Genomic DNA, 18,592 nt, shown 5'->3' on the forward strand with positions numbered 1-18,592 from the left:
TATAGTGCTTATTATAAGATTCATAGTAACAACATAGTAACAACGTCAATAATGTCATCTTCCTTTGTTTTTTCAATAGGAAAAGTGCCATTTTCTCGCAAATAATTGAAAAATGATCTAAATGTTGGATGACTGGGAGTTCAATGATCAGGAAATCTCTAGTGATATTTCCTAGCAGAATCTCTACCAATACTATTACAAAACCCATAAACAAAAATTATGTCAGCATATTCTGTGGTCGAAAACTGATGTAGCATTTTAAACGAAAGTAATCAAAAGCTCTACCAAAGCTAACACAATATACATGGATTAGAAATACAAAGAAAAAATATGTATTCTTGTATTATAAATTGAATGAAAGTGCTACAACATTATCGCATATGTCGTTCTCCTTGATCATATATGTAATTTGAAAATCACTTATTGCATTGAAAAAAAAATATATCATACAGGATGTAATATTATATACGAATCGCTAAATTGATTTTTCCAAAGCCGGTTCTGGAATTCTAAGTTTAGCAATACCAGTCAAATACTTGATAGTGTTTTATTAAATTTTATAGTCAATTTGACAAATCACCCTGTAAATTAATAAAAATTGAAGCTGACACTCACCCTGTAGTATTCTTTCGATGTAAAATGATTAAAGGAATATAGTGTAGATGTCTTTGATGTAATAATAATAACGTAGATGCCGATTTTTTTTAGTGTAAATTGAAAGTCTCATCCTAATTGGAATATTTCGATTTTTTTCACTAAAATGTTTCGAATTACTTAATAATAAAAGATAGTTTCAGTTATCAATTTTAGTCATAAATACTTGAAAAATCCATGTAAATAATATTTAGATTTAAACGTCTTCTTTTTCAACTCTCAAAACCAAACTAAATTGCGTAAAAAATGCATTTCGTCTTTATACATAATTCATGGAAACCTAAGCTGATAAAATGTCACAACAAAAAGCACGAATACACGATGAGAACAAAATCAATCAAGCCTCATAGATTTTTCTGAGTATAATTTATGGGATTAGAAAAATCTCTTCCTATATGATCTATAAGATCCAAGAAAAATGAATAGAATATAGAAAATCGTATTAAATGAAATTCGTGTAGAAAGAGAATTGGTGTCTATTCAAATGAAGTTACAACTTTGACTTATTTATGCATTCTTACTAAACCTAAAGTCTCACTACATGCGATTTTTCCATTGTTCGAAACAGTACAGGAAGTCTTTTTTTCTGGCAGTTCCTTCAGGAAGCGTGCTGCTTTTTCTTCTGCAGCTACAACAGACTCAAATCGTGTCCTTTTTAATGCAGATTCGACCTTAGGAAAACGGTAGTCGCACGGTGTAAGGTACCACGAATTAGGTGTGTGGTCTAACATTGGGATGTTGTATCTGGCTAAAAACCTCTTGATGGACAGTGCGGATTGAGACAGTTTGGTACACACTTTATTAAAATGTGTTTGTCTACAAACATGGTAAACATCTCATCAGGCTAAACATCTGACAGTTGCTAACCTTTGGCGCATGCGTACTTTTTCTGTAGTAGTTTCGTTAATTAATAGCCATATTTCATTTGTAGGGACTATTGGCTCCCAAAGTTATTATACGAGGTGCGTCAGTAAATTCTGCATTTTTGAAATTAAAATTAAAGTGGGTTGGGCGAGTTGTCAAAGTTACCCATATGTTCCCGTCATTAAAGCATTCCATTCGCCATGGAACAGTAGTCAAAACAACACCGAGCGTTTGATGTGAAACCGTTTTAGTAGCTATGTAACAGCTCAGCGTCGTATTTGTACTCATTTTGAAGTTGATCGCAATCAGACAGTTTCTAGTGTAAATTCAATAAATCTGAGGGAGACAAATTTCGAAACAACAAGCAAAAAAGGTGGCAGTGTGAGATCCATACAAGCTCCTGAGAATATTGAATGCGTGAGGGTTGCTGTGGGAAGAAGCTCGCGAAGGTCAACACACCGACAAAGTGTCGCTCTTAGAATTTCTGACGGGTCTGTGCGAACGATCGTGAGGTCAGATTTGCACCATAACTCTTACAAAATTCAACTGGTTCAAGCGTTCGACGAAAATGATTCTGCTGCCCGACCGCAATTCTTCGAAACGTTTCTGTGTATGGTTGAAGGAAATGAAGAGCTTGTTAATAATCTCTAGATGAGTGACGAGTCACATTTTCACGTGCACAAACAAAACTTCAGGGACTGGAGTGATCAAAACCATCATCAACTTCATCAACAATCTTTCCACTCATCCAGAGGTTGGCCAAGCCATTATTTTGGAGCAGTTCTACATATTTATCTTCATTAAAGTTGCCATCAATGTAAAAGGTACCTACACCAACTTCCCCCATAAAGTATTGGTAGGGCAGAGTGGGATTTCATCAATACGTAGCGGTGAACGAACCATAGTCACTTTAAAATCCCAAAACTGGTGTTGAATTAAAAGTGTGGTTAGTTGGGTCAAAAATACATTCAGGGGCATTCATTTTGAGTTTATATATTTATTCAAAATTTCATGTTGTCACCAACCTACTATACTGTAGGCCTACAGCGTTGAAGAAGTGCGTATAACTTTCACCTACTGCCTTTTTACGTTATTGGAATGGAACATTTAGCGGGCGTGAACGTTAAGTGGAATCTTCTTCTCTTCTTTTTTCTTTTTCAATTGGACCAGGTCCTGTTCTATCCTGTACGTTTGGCCCTTTGCCCATCTGTCTTCTGGCATTCTTTCTACATGATCCGTCCAGAATCTTTTTCGTGTCCTGACCCATCTTACCAAATCCTGTACGCCCAATTAAGTGGAATGTACCCTAAATAGCAAGCGTGTCGCTGTCTTAAGAAAGCTTTACGTCCATTTTAATATTTCTTCAATCTCTTGTGTGATGTTTACAAGAAAGCAACTACATTATTTATTATTATGTTATTTGTTTATATTTTATTATGAAATGAGGTAATGTCGTGTAATTTGTGACGTCAGAAGACAGTCTGACAGATTTGGTTAAGTGGACCGTCGTATACTTTGTGGAAAAGTCCTTGGTCGGCATCTACGAATAAACACCGTTACTCCTAAAATTAATAACAACTAAATGAGTTATTTTTTACACTATTAACTAATTATGTAGACATACATATATGCAGCCAATAGATAAAATTGAACATAAAGGGTTACAAGCACTAAAGCAAAACAAGCACGCTGCAGTCACAACATTTCAACGAAATTCAAATATGAATGAATATTTTGTCAATTAAATATTGAATAGTATCGCTTCAAACGGGTAGTGATTGAAATCTTGGAATCTGTAACAAATTCGATATAGTTAATACAGGAACGATCCGTTTTGTTACAACCTCTAATATCTAATATCCTGAAGGATTTCTCGATATTTCAGCCCGTCACACTACTCCGAAAATCATTTGGTAAAAGTATCTGGATATCGAGAGTATTCACTGAGAGAATGTTTATTGTAGTAGATATACCAACTTAAAGAAAAATTTACTCAGCATTTATGTTGTGCCCTTCCCACAAAAAGAAATTTTACGCGTCAACGATAAATAACTGGCTGTAATTAGCATTTTAGGGATGTTTATTTTAATAAAAACATTACCTAACCTCACAATAAAGGTGAGGATAAATTAGTTGTATTTGGAGTGTTCCTTCTAATCTTTCTAAAACTTGGTTTATGCAGGTAAGGTTCTTGGTGATAATTTTTTGGTTTATGCAGCAAATTAAGGATAATGTAGATATTTCTTTATATGGATCCTTTTTGTCATACAAATGTGTGTGTGACACAGTCTATCAGTGTTCCATCGTCTAAAGGACATTGCTGACTAAACATTGGTAAATATTTACTTTTCAACCCCCACTTCGGAGGGGGTTGGGGTTGCTGAGAGTGGATGTCTAGAGCATCCTGAAAACAATTCCGTTGGAATTGCCCGGCGGCAACCCTTAAAAAATTTTACGAGGATTTAAATATTGCAAAAACAGGTATTTCCTAACTATAGCAAATATGAAATTATTGAAATGTAACCTACACCTGTTTATGTCTTGAGGTTTTTATTTGCAACAAGCTTCTTCTCACAGCTCCTTTGCCCTCCTTCCCGGATCTCGCAATTCTTTCGAAAAGTATGTTAGGTTAGGTTAGGGAGTTGATCAAGTTATTGAAATAGACGAGACAAAACTCTCAGCAACCCCATTCCCCTCCGAAGTGGAGGGTGAAATAAAACTTTAACCTAACCTAACCTAATCCCCTCCATAACTTTTTTCTAAGGGTGCCCGACTGCTAATTTTTTGATATTTGTAAATGGAACACTTACCCCTACCATCCCCTGAAATTTCAACCCCCTCCGAAGTGGGGGTTGAAAAGTAAATATTTACCCAAATATTGCTTTTCCTATTCTTTTGATATCAGTTTTAAAAATAAAACACCACAGAGGAAATCGGCGCTATAACATAAATAATAATTTCATAACTAAAAAACAAGGATGCTGTAATCAAAACCCCCAATGCAAACAACCTGACGATTTTTGGAGTATTATTATATATATAATACTCCTATATGGAGAGTTGTATGGGAAAAAACGTCCCTACGTTACGGTGCGGATAATATTAATTTTCTCTTTTGTACGAGACACTTTATATATACTGCGCATGCTTGAGAATGCACAGAACCGAGGTGGAACCTCAGAGGATACAGAAATCGTTGACATTCTGTCTTCTTTAGACGGAGCAGCTTCCACTTAAAGAAACTGTCCATATAGAAGTATTACATTGAACTAATAGTTGGCGAAGTCTTTATTAATTTGAATTCATTGTTAATTTTCTGCATGAACTACAAGTATCATTTCAGTATCTTTCATGGAATTTAGTTCGTTAGTTTAATGTTTAATTTTTTATTTTGGATGCATAAACCAAGCTTAAAAAATGGTCTGTATTTTTAAATAGTTTTTAATTTTTTGGGATCACAAGTATAAACTTTACTTGAATATCAAATCAAATAAATGTTTTTAACAAAATATTTTGATAAGGTGACATTTATGGTTCCACATTTAAAAATTATAGTATTAACCTAAAAAATTCGAATTTCTCTTGGTTAATGACGAAAGCAAATTTTTATGGGAGTAACGGTGTGTTTAGTATCATGCAAATTGATTAGATCAAATAATGATGTGTATTTATAAATGTGGTTATTTTGTCGAAAGCGAAGACAACTCATTAGTTTTGCATACATTTATATGGTTTGAAAGAAGATAAATTACTTGTTTAACTAGACACACTGCAAATGTTTTCACCATACACCTTATTATAGGTTTTAATATTTTATAATAAACAAGACAGTGCCAAATAATATAATGGATTGAGGGAGTGGTATATATAAGAAGACTTGCTAAAGCACAATTCCGAATATCATCAGCATTAAATAATAAACTATACCGGGTGTTGCAATAAGAATTACTCTCGTTCATATATTAGAAAACCTCCATGGTACAGCTGCGGGAAAGAAATTTATAACAAAAGTAGCTTTGAGAGTATCATGAGATATGTTAATTTTGTTTTTCTATATTATATTGATGAACTAAGATAATAGTGATTTAGTGACATTTGAAATGTGCCAGTTTACCTATCAACAAGTTTTCAAAATAACATTACACAATACATACACATACATACATCTCAGAATTATAAATTTATTAATACCTTATAAGATAGATATTTAGATGACATTCTATGTATGTATTGGAATGTTCAATGAAAGATGATTGTCGAAAGTTTAATATAACCAACAAAGGGCTAACCTCTGCCATGGAAGGAAGCCCTGTGGTTCAGGAGAGTACAAGGCGCATGCCGGCTATCTCCTTCAAATTCAGAGGCAGAAGGGTGAAATCTCCCGAGAGGAAGGGGCAAATCGCCAAGCGTAGGCTCTGGCAAAAAACCTGCGACTGCCATAGCTTGCGCTTGAGCGAGTTTAAGCCCGCTTGCAATACGATTAAAGCTCGGTGCTTGTTGCACAGGCGTTGCCACTGTAGGCGCAGGCACAGATGAGGGCGTAGGTGTAGATGTAGGTGTGGCTGAGGCTGGCATGCAACCGCCCCCCAGTCCAAGACGAATACGGCGCGGTGGTGGGGTCGGGGGCGTCAGCTCCGCCGCTGCCGTTTTGTCACTCTGCGGACTAGCAAACATATCACCAAACCAGTTAGCCATCAAATCAAACGTTAAAAAAGAAAACAAAGGAAAAATAAAATCAAAACGACAGGCACAAAACACACCAGCTTTCGCTTACCCTTGTAGTTAGGGTGCAGGAAGCCAGATTTACTGAAACATTATAATCGATTTGTCTCTTATTTTTCAACAAAGATCCAACTATATTCCTTAAAAAGTCTCATTATCTCAGAATTGATTTTAATAAATTTAGAAAATATCTTTTTTATAAGGAATTTTACGTATAAAGAAAAGAGAAGAAAAACTTCCAGATTTAAACCGCGTCTATTTGAAATTCACGGCTATTATATAAAAGATGTAAACATCTCGTGTCTGAAGTAGTCCAGTCAAAATGGCTTGAAAAATCAAAGATTATTATTTTTGTTTATATCACTGTCAACATATTAATTAAGTTTTGTCGATTATATACGTTGCAAAAGAAAAAAGGCGAATTTTTTTCGATTTTTTGCCAAATAAAAAATTGCTTATTACTAAAGAAATTTTTTTTCAAGATCAGTTATTGCAGGGAAAAGAGATCCAATCTTCACGCGGTGGAGGTTATTCTCTTCTTATATAGTTCTATTTCAATTGCTTTATAAATAGTATGGTTGTCCGAAATAAAAAAAATCCTTTAAATCCACGGGTTAGTTGCCAAATTTCTCATCTTATTTATTTTGAAGTTACTAATTCAGATATCAAGCAGCGCGTTAACACGCGATTGGCCTAAATCAGTTTTTCTCAACCTTTTTGGACCAAACGCCCCTTTTGTAAGACCCGGTTCTTAATTCGCCCCCTATAAGTTTTAACAGATAAAAATTGTACGATAATCCCCAAATCAACTATTCGTTCTTTAAAGCCAAATTTAAATCAACAAAATATACTTATTATGGAACAATTGAAGTACAACTCTTTAAAGTATCGATATGACCTCCCATTCCTCCAATAATTAAAAAGTTTTAAAATGTATTTTTGCAATGAATAATTAATTTATCGAAATCAGAATCTGTAGTTTCAATTGATAATACTAGTTTATATTTTTACCTGCAATCAAATATTGAAGAGAAGGTGAGTTGTTATTGTACTGATATCCCGGGACTTTTTGGAGCAATGAATCAAAACTTTGATAAAATGGAGTGACAGTTATTCAGAGACTCTTCGAAATAAAGTCTAAAAGCTGTTTTATTGCACAATGGTAACAAAAAAACCGTCCATACCAATAATACATGCAGTGAATTGTAAAGAGAGCTATGAAACGATGAGTATTTTAATTAATTTAATAAAGTATAATGGAAACTGTGTGGCAACTTCAAGGTCATCGGTATGTTTTTGGGATTACAGGGTGGTTACACAAAATATTGCTGTTTCCTTTGTTTGTGAGGCAGTACATCATTATATAAGAAAAAAATGGCTATTCGGAATGAGTATATTCCGGGCATAATGAACATTAAACACAAGCTGTTAATAGATCCCAATAACATCATTCTATCCTCATTAAACATCAAATTGGGGCTAATGAAAAATTTTGTGAAGGTGCTTGACAGAAACAGTGATGCTTTCAGGAATTTCAAAAAATTACAGAAGGAAAACTGAAAGAGGGTATATTTGTTGACCCAATCCCTAAAATTATGAAAGATTCTCAGTTTGAAAGCCATTTATCTGAAAAGGAAAAATCTACTTTAAAGTTATATAAAATATTTGTGGAAAATTTTTTGGAAAATAAAAAAAGTGAAAATTACAAAGAACTTGTTACCGATTTATTGGAAAATTTTCATAAATAGATAGAAGTAAACATTTCATTAAAGATTCATTTTTTGCACTCGCATTTGAGTTTATTCCCTGAAAACTTAGGAAGTATGAATGATGAACAAGGGGAACGTTTTCGCCAAGATTTAAAGGTTTTCAAAGAACGACATCAAGGATTTTGGGGGGATGAAAACATGAAAACATGTTGGGGGATTACTGCTGGTCTATTATTAGAGAAATTAATTAAAATAGCTATAAAAAGAAAGCACAAATTAGTCATTTTTAATTTTTTTAACATTAATACCAAAATTATGGAATGCGTGCATCGAGCGCACGTGAGTCGAGCACACGGTGGTGGTTCGAACGCGCATTTGCAGTTATAAAGACGAATCCCTGTATTTAGCTTAAAATGTTTAGTGCCGTAAATAAAAAAAGAAAAATCATAAAATAATTAACAAGAGTCTCGCAACCTAACCTAACCTAACCATTCTAAGATTGAATTTTCTTATGCGTTTGTCGAACGATCTTTCGTATTCGATGCAAGTAGTGTGCGCTAAATGGACGAAATGTTTTCTAAATGTGCCTGTGCGCTCGATGCACGTGCGCTTCTCGCACCAGACCAGACAGGACGTGAAAAAATTTTATTATTTTTTCTGGATATTTCTACCTAAACGAATAACAGAATAACAACTTTCAGCTGGGGTATGAAAACCTGTAAACTAGTATAAATAGTAAACAATTTTTTATGACAGAAAATCGAAAAACATAAATTTTGCCGGTTTTTCCAGTTTGCGACGTCAATAAGTGTCAAAACTTTCTGTGCAATATTTTTTTCTCAAAATAAGAATAACTATATTATCACCCTTTAGACGTAATACTTACAAATCTGCCAAACATGTGACAAAAACATATTAAATAAATACAATCGTAATTTGACTGGACTATTTTAAGACTACGGTTTGACTAATACCCAGGTTGTGCTTGTCCAAACATTGCGTTTCCCAGAAGAAGCCATTTAAGGTAATCAGTAGCCCATTTTAACGGCTGTTATCCATTAAACATTTTAATTAGTTTCCACATCACCTTATCGATGATAATGTTCTTTATATAGCTTTCAAACATATTTTCTTTAATACGACGCGGAAACAACCAAACGCATAAGAGTTAACAAAATTTAAACTCTCTGTGTTATTTACTTTGCCAAAAATATGTAAGTTTTAATTACTGTTTCGTATGTAAACACCAATTAGATGGAAGTTTGTAATATATTAAGCCATAACACAAAAATTGATGTCATTCGTTTCCAAATTGATTATCTTCAAACTACATTCGTTCGTTTTGGGTAATCTCGAACAGTTCGGAACAGTCATTTCATTATTCGAGTCAATGACTTATAATACATTAAAATTTTTACATAATTTCGTAAAAAGTTTTACACAGCTCAAGTTTTATTATGTATCAACCCCTCGTGTGTTCCGATTGAAGATCTATGATCGACAAGTGGCAGTTGACAGATTCATAAATTAGCAAGATTATATACGACATTATCAAATTGATGTTTATAATTTCGATTGTTTCCGTTTTCTTTATGCCACTATGATAATTTCCTTTGTGTTATTTTATCGTGGGAAATAGATAAGCAGAAACCAAATCAGGATGTCATGGTGTACATTCCATCTTGTTTTGGCGAGCTCCATGAAGCTATACTAGAACTAATCCTGTCACCAGAGGAACAAAATCAGAATGAATAACGTGAATATAATAGAATAGAAAAACATTACGAATCTGATATCATTCTAACAACTCATACAGCTTCTGCCGTCACTCTGAATGCAGCACGACAAATCGATTTTTCATTTTTTTTGTTCATGAGTGTTCTGTGTAACATTTTGCGGACGTTTCCTTCTCTAATCAAACAACAATAGTTAGGCGCCGATTAGAGACGATCTATATTCGTGCCGATACTAGGAAAGAAGTGATACTTCACATAAATCGTCTTCTACTAATTCACGCTCGTCTTATCTATTTACACCAAATGCAATTTGTAAATAGATTTCACTGAAAATTAAATTACGAAACGTTGTTTGTGATATAAGTCAATCACTTTTTATAGACTTGAAAAAGAACTCAAAGAGGGAGCAAGGCAGATTTGGATACTTTGAGTACTTTACTAAATTCTACATAATTGATGGCCACACCTCGCATATACATATATATTTATTAACTAAAGTTAATGCAAAAAATTTTGTGTCCTAAATTATCATAACCATATTGTTCTTCATTTCTTCAATTTGCCTACTATTATATTATTCTGGCAACGTTGTTTAAACTCGATCTATGACTTGCATTAATTTTTATATCGGATAAAGTATATACAAAATTGAATAAATTATTAGGTAACTTCAAACAGTTATCACTCAAATTATAATTACGCATACCTTTATAATAAATTATTATTGTGATTTTTGAATTACTTTCTGTTGATTATATATGTTTTGTAATGAATATTTTAATTCCAAGGGAAACCATAGACATATTGCTATTATCGACCTCATTATGAATGGGATGAATGAAAATTTGTATAATTTATTTTCAAAAGCCAATGTAGCTATCTGCATTGATCGAAAATCTACGATGCTAAATTAAATGATACTATAATATTATTAATCGACAGCACGCCAATATATACGCAGGATGTTACAGAATTATCATTAAAAAATGTATTTATATATAAAAACTCCAAAATTTTTTGAAATTTGCAACCTGTAGAGTTTCACTATGTTTTAAACGCATCAAAATCAAAACCTTATATTTTGACGTGTTGACTACTAACTATTGGACATGGCGATCTGAAATCTATTAATCGAAGAATCGATTCCTTGGATCAAATAAATTTTTTACATCGATATGTTTTACTGTATCGATTCAGTGAATCGATATTTTACCTTAGAAAATCGACATTGGATTGTTTATTATATCTTTCATATGTATCATAAAATCGATTCATATTTACATTGTAAATATAAAGTTGAAAAAAAATCGATTTCTTAAAAATTGATCTTATAGACCTGGAAGATTTTGTAAAACTATTCATCAGATTACGATTCGAATCTTTTTGAAAATCGACCTTTTTTGGAAATAATCGCCAGCTCTAATAACAATACCCGCATGATCGCTGGGTAGAATATTAATCCCAGAAAAGAAAGAATGTTAATTGGGTAAGGCTAGTTTCTCACTAGACGTAAAAAATTATACATAATTTGGGGATGACATCACAATCAGCCGACATATTGACTTATGGAACAAACGCTACGTTATTTACTTTAAAGCGATTATTAGTGGGTTTGATGGACCGGTATTTTGTACAGTTGTTGGTTTTGGTAGTAGAGACATTGTGGGATTTTTAAAATATCTGATTAGGGGGGACTAATCAAAAGATAAGCGAATGCATGTCTCTTAAAAGCGGCGATTGAGGAGATTCGTGTAAGTCAGAAATGTTAGATTTTGAGTCAAACACTTCTGATCGAGTTAGACGTTTTGTTGGACATTTTTGAAGCTCTCGGTTAAATAACTGAACAATTGAAGTAAAATTTAACAGAGGATAAAAAAGTTATTTATCGTAGTACAGATTTTTATTTTATTATTCATATTGTAGGTGATCTATTGATTAATATAATTATGCAAATAGGTTTAAGCGTCAATATTTTAATTCTGTTTTAAAAACTAATTTCTAATCAGGAGAGATCTAAAATCAAGACGATTTATCAACAGTAAGACATAAAAAGGTCGAAGAATAAATTGAAGAAAGAAAGTATTCAATGATTTTGATGGAAGTACACACATAAGTAGGTAATATCAATTTTCATGTGTGAAAATTCCTATGCATCAATGTAAACACGTCGCAACTTGTTAAGACTAATCTCTAATTTTATGAAGAGTGCAATTGCTTTACTTTCTTTCAATTGTTTACTGACGACGTACTACGATTTTATATTAAATAGTATGGCCGAATGGGAAATAGCGGAAAAAATTCAATATATCGAGAAAGGATTAACAAAGAAACCTGGGCTTGGTCTCATTCAACTCAACTCAAAATAAGGAATTGGAGAATTTCTTTTCTTAAATTTTCGTGATGGGTTGTTCTTATCAAAGCAAGCTGCAACAAGTATTTGGAGTGTATATTTAAATTAAATAATGCTTAGAATTAAAAACTCAATGAAGCTTAAAAACTGCAAAATTTTATAAATAATAAAACTAGGGATTCAAAGTCAAAGGTTGTTCAATTTGAAAAAAATTCCAATTCAAAGAAATGAGATTGACAGTTCCTTAGCTGCATCACTGATTTTGAGGTGCTTTATTCTATGGTTTTGCTCTCATTTTTTCAATAAAAAGATCCAGTAGAACACGTCTTCGTTGGTAGATATATGAGACATTTTCCGCGAGTTTTCGAATCTGAAAGTCTTATTTCTATATCTCTCTCTTTTCTGAATCGATCATTGCATTGCTATTTATGACTTTCAGGATAGTACAAATTAAGCCAATTTAAAAGTGCCCTTTCAAATCTTGGAGGAAACTGGAGCTTTTTTTGCAATCATAGCTGTTCTCAATGCTTATTTAAAATTCTTAACTTATAACGTTGACCAGTCTGACTGATTTGTGGCTGAGTTGACCTTCGAAGAGCAGAGAAAAAATTAAATAATTTTCTTCTTCCTCTTTTAAGATTATATATCACTTATTCAAAATAGTGTGTAATTTGGTCAAACTTTATTATTCTGACAGTGAGCCTAAGTTATTGGGAATACTCTTTAAACAGACAAAAAAATCATCCTGTTCCTAGATCCTGTAGCTAATATAGTACAAGAATCATAAAAAAAAGCAGCTGTGGCAGCAAGAGAAATATGTGAAATTGTAGGTGAAAGCACAGCCATTTTGAAATCATTTCAATAGTGGAGATTTGACACTCGAAGATCGTTCGCGTTTAGGTAGTCCACTTTTGTGAGATATTGAGGTTACAAGGGAAGCTGTAGAATACAGAGACTCAAGAGAAACGTCGAATAATGGTGTGGAAACTTTCCATGTACTGTCGAAAAATGGATTTATCTAAACAACTTGAACATGCAAAATCAGTGTTTCGACAAAGGACAAACCAGTCGCAGATGGAGATCGGCTCGAGTGGAAAGTCTTGTTGTGTGTCTAGTGGAATTATGAAGGTTAATTCTACTTCAAAAGCAATCCAGTATATAGTTGACCTGATCTGATGCGAATGTATGAGGTTTTATCAGAGAAATATCCAGGTTTAATTAACCCATAACGGCTAAATGACATACTGCAAAAATTACAAGTAACAAGATCGAATAATTTGGTCGTATTGAACTTCCATTATATCCAGCATTTAGTCAGATTTCTATTCATTTAAATCCATGAAGAAATTCTTGGGTGGAAAAAGATCCAAAGGAGATGTTGAAAATGCAGCGCGCCAATTTTTTGCATCTGAGTCTAATGAATTTTTTTTACAAAGAGCTTATTGAAGGTTGGGTTTAAACCATAGAAATATCCAGGTTTTCGTTTTGTATAATTATTTAATATACAAAATGAACATTGGACACTGGCATTATATATGAGACATCCTCTAAAAAACCAAGATATTAATTTTACTAAAAAAAGTCTTGAAAACAATTGTCATTATAATACAAAATAAACAGATATACCTTGTTCATCACGACAATATGGCCGACGTTCAGAGTCACGTGGTTCGAGATGACCTATTATGTCACATTGCAGATACTGTGACTCAGAATAGAAATACATGCGGCGAATTTCCATTATGTTTTTTGAGTTTAATCACATCATGTTTTTTAGCAGCTTTTCAACCCCCCTTTTCTCATGGTGATAAATCATGAGTTCTTGCACTACCCCTCCACTTTTACCCAAAAATACGTGTTTTTTTTTGTTACAAAAGATTGGAAAAAAATAAAAAATCAGAATATTATCTTAAGATACAGACAACTAATTGGAAAATTGAGCACCGTTATCAAAATTACCAAATATTAATGCATCTAAATATTCTTATCTTCTTATTTCTTTTAAAAATTGTCAAAAAAAATTAATTTTAAAACAGATGCCACCTAAAATTAAGAATATTTAGATGCATTAATATATCAAAAGGTCTAAGAAATAAGAAATTAAAGAAATTTCCAAATAGACATAAAGGTTGCTTTCATAAAAAATAATGAAGAAAATGATAATGACGAGTCAACCTCATGCGAAACTTTTCTGTATAGAAGTCGGGCTTTAACAAAAAGATAAATACACGTGATATCTCACTACACCTCCTATGATTTTCCGTGATTTTTTCTGAACTTCTCCTTTCCCTTTCGAGCCTCAAGGATGGTGGAGTAACGAGAAAAATAAACAAACCATCAGTCAAGTGTATCAAAAATGATACACAAGGGGGCGTCCTTTAATTACGCGAGGCGTTTTTAGACATTTTTTTATCTCCCTCGGTGAGATTCAGTGAGATTTGGCTCAACCCCCTTCCTCATCTTCCAATCTCCCATGAGATTTTTCAAAATGTTGTATGAGTGACTATTGGAACCAACTAGTACGCCTCTGTATCATTTTCTATGCACAAATTATTTTGTGTCAACAAAAATCGTTATTTATCACATTTATTAGTTATGACACTTGAGTATTTAGGAAAATTTGTCCATCAGAGTAGGATAGTTGTAAACCTAAAAATGTAATTTTTACGATCCCTCAATATTTATATTTTTTCTTATCGCTTCATTTTTGAAAAGTTATAAATTATCAAATATAATTCTGTAACACCCTTATTCTTGCCGTGGTCGCCAATAAGCGTTGACAATTGGAAAAAGCTACGGTTACAATCAACATTAGGTTTGTTCCAAACTGCTAGTCGGGACCGTTCTTGGAACGGTTATCAGAAGCGTTTAAATAATATTTTCTGCGCAATCTTCAGTTCTTGTGATTATCAACCAAGTATCGAAAAAACCGTCCCGGTAACGGTTCACAAACGATTCCAAAGTCGGTTGGAACGCGTAATCTCTAACCGCCCGGCTGGAACACGTAATTTCCATCGCGCAGAATCGTCATTGTACCAAGGACGGTTTTTTGATGGGTTGGAACAAACCTATTAAATTTTACTACATACAAAGTACGATAAAGCAACAACAAGCTACTAGTTGTTCCACTTATCTGTTCTGTTAATCTTCCGAAGATTATCCAATTGATCAGGTTCTGAGATAATGATATGACTTTTTGAGACGTGGGTGACCCAGATAGTACACATATATAAATCAAATAAATACGTCGTTCATCACGAGAATAAATCTCAGATAAACAATAAAATATTTTTAAATACCTCAAAGGGATAAATATATACTTATATTTATCCAAATTATACTATACAGGTGAATTACTGAGAAACTCACATCATTTTAAAGTGCTTATTTATACTAATCAGTTGCTCCGTATCAGCCAACACTTCTTTTAAAAATAGTCAAGGGACAGTAAGGCGTAAACACCACGTCACGTGAGATCACGTTAAGAAGTTACTTAATTTTGAAATTTTGCTTTGGTTTTTCCGTACTGAAACTTTTATTTAGTTTAAGCTTCTTGTTAAAGATGAGTTTTGCAAACTCAAAATATTATTCAGAGTGGGAAGAAGTAGAAAATATCCTAACCAAGTATGGGGTCAACATTTCGTCACTTTAAACCAAAAAGAAACAACGTAAAATATTAAAACGTGACCTTAAATTGTTCTAGGAATTTATAATTCCACAAATAAAACCTATGATGTCTCGCGTGATACACGAGGCGTAGTTTTCCTGAACAAATAATGAATTAAATGGCAATATCACGTGACTTTTGGTAATGTGAGTCATTTAGCCGGGGACAGACATTGGCATTTTACTTTAATTCACGTGATATCAGTATCGCGATTTCGTGAGGGTGTGTAGATACAATTTAAGATACAGGAGTCCGTGATTATATATCCCACTTCTTAACTGGAAGGAAAATACTGTGAAAATTTGAATAAGATGCCATTTAGTTTGTGATGGACAAGAATCATGCTATATACCCTCGTGAACAAAAAAATCGACTCAGTTGACACCCCTGCAATCGCTAGTCACTGGCAAAAAAACACGACATTGAATTTTTATTGGAGAATCTTAAGGCTAATAGTATTACCTTCAAAATGATATAAAATATTGTCATATTCCTTGCTGTCACAGTCCAACAATATGTTATGGTAGGTAACTTTCTTTTTTATGCCCCACAATAGTGCTAATTAAGGGTAACTGATAAAAGGTTATTCATTCGACCCACTACTATCAGTTAGTCATCAAAAGTCAACCTATATACATTTCGTTAACAACAGAAAAGAATTATAACTGAAAATAGACAGAATAAGTGATAAAGCTGCGACAAGGCCAGAGTCATCGAGAAGTGGCCTGAACGACATGAGTCAGTCTTCTGTTTCCGTCGTCACCAAGAAACTGGTAACTTTCATCGAAGACGCGGTTCCGGAAGAAAAAGTGAACATCCGAGAGAGATGATTGATTCATTGTCAGCACTTCGCTGAGAAATCGGGCTCTTGCTGGTGTGGTTAAATTCAACAAGAGCTGAGAAATGCGAGGAGTGGCTGAACAGTCAGAAGAAGACCTAAAGAAGATTTAGAGAAAGATTCACGTAGTGTTGAATAAAAGAAAACGTTGCTTTTGGAGGAGGTTCCTAAATGGTTTGGACGGGAATTTCAATGGAAGCAAAAACCGAATTGGTTTTTATTGAAACTGGTGATGAAGCGGAGGGATTAAGCGTAAACCGATTCATAGAAAGAATTTTAGGGAATCATGTCATTCCCTACACCAGTTTTATCGGCGAAATGCAGGACAATACTCTTCTACATAAGGCAGTATATATGAGATGACTTAAGAGGAAAATTCGGGTTAGAAAGCCTACACCAGCCACGAAATCGGATCTCAAAACGGTGCTCACTGAAGAATGGGATAGCATCGAGTAAAGAAATTTATTTGATCCATAAGAAAGCGTTTGAAAGCTATTATTAGGGTCAGGAGAGGAAGCACTAAATATTGATAGGTTTATTCCAAATGAATTATTATTTTGACGAATTTAAGCTTGTATTTTCTATTGATTATAACTTTTTTCCAATGTTTAAGATTCATTTCGTTTGATATTTTTGCTTTATTAAAAAAAAACTCAACGACATAGACCACTCATTATAAAGCTAGGACTAATTGCTTTGAGATACTAGAATCAGAATCCTGATGTTTTGCTAAACATTTTTGATCGCGAGCGTTTGAATCGAGTCGATTTTTTTCTTTATCTTTTTTTTTGTCACACGACCTCACATGATCTCAAGTGACATTGGTATTTGATATCTAAATTACCGCTAATTAGATCTGTAGAAGTATAAGAATAAAATACAACAAGTATAGGAAAAAATGTTATATGGTAACTCCTGGTATTCGCTCCAAAATAGAGTGTATAACTAATATAATTAATTCTAAATAATGCGCTTAAACTGTAACACAATATGATGGTTCATTATATGAGAGAAATGAAAAAATAACTCTTGTACTATCTTGTACTATCTAAAATTTACAAAAATTATAAGAATCGATTGCAATTTTGTTATTTTTCATAATTGTGAAATATATCCAAGGATTTTTTCTAACTCAATTAAGTGATTTTTAATTGATCAAAAAGCAATGTTCAATTTATTTGTTTAATAAATATGATTTACAACATATAGATACCTTAGTGCCGATAGCCGATAAATGAATATTTCAGAAAAAATTTTTTTATTTTACGTTAATAAAAGAATACGGTGAATGAAGGGATAAGTTGAGTATAAGAAAAAGTCGGTACGTCTTTCCACCTCAATAATAGGCGCGTAAATATAAACTCTTAAGCTAAGGACACATTTTTAAGGCGTGTCAACACGACACGTTAGAATGCAACACATCAGATAGGCCGGGCACATATGTGAGTTATAAAACGTGTGTGCCAGCTGACATTTTGATGTTTTTAACCTGTTAAGTAGTATCTTCGACCTTCAGGTTCACACAACACACATTCACAATCCTTATCCGGAGCTTATAATATAATGGAGCACCTACAAGAAGATATGGATTGGTTGGATGAAGAAGAGGAAATGATTGCGGTTACTGCAGCATTTCTTGTGCTACAATATGAATCCAGGGAGTACTGGGTTCATCCAATAAACCAACGTAGGCACGAATGTGGTGAATATCTTGAATATCATGTTCTGTGTGGGTGACCAAGGATGACCAAGAAGGAATCGACGTGGTTTACAATTTACTAGAAAGTAAATTAAAAAAGCAAAATACAAATTATAGAGAAGCAATATCTCCAAAGGAACGACTTTTAATAAATAATAAAGATAGAAAACAACAAAATACAATATTATATTTTCTTAAATACAACCGAGTATAAAATTATTATAAAACTAGACATAATATTATTTTTGGAAAAGTAGATTAACATTTTATAAATTTGTAAAATTAATTAACGTATTGGAAAAGGAATTACCTTGAGTATTTTCTGAAACATAAGTATTGATTTGTACTTCTTC

At 33.2% G+C, this 18,592-nt stretch overlaps 1 protein-coding gene across 11 annotated transcripts in view; it reads right to left on the reverse strand.

Moving 5' to 3' along the window:
* The window catches only part of LOC130893110 (voltage-dependent calcium channel type D subunit alpha-1), a 103,977-nt gene that overhangs the window by 2,281 nt on the left and 83,104 nt on the right, over positions 1-18,592 (reverse strand). For 5 of the 11 annotated variants that reach the window (XM_057798949.1, XM_057798925.1, XM_057798933.1 and 2 more), the window contains exon 29: positions 5,808-6,181. The exons of 3 other annotated variants lie outside the window; for them this stretch is intronic. In XM_057798949.1, the coding sequence (XP_057654932.1) occupies positions 5,808-6,181 (374 nt within the window). Of the gene's footprint in view, positions 1-5,807; positions 6,182-6,292; positions 6,325-18,592 lie in introns of all 11 variants that reach the window. 3 more of the 11 variants (XM_057798970.1, XM_057798979.1, XM_057798960.1) reach the window with 1 other exon arrangement.

The sequence above is a fragment of the Diorhabda carinulata genome, chromosome 1, assembly GCF_026250575.1.
Source record: "Diorhabda carinulata isolate Delta chromosome 1, icDioCari1.1, whole genome shotgun sequence".
NCBI classification, from domain to species: Eukaryota; Metazoa; Arthropoda; class Insecta; order Coleoptera; family Chrysomelidae; genus Diorhabda; species Diorhabda carinulata.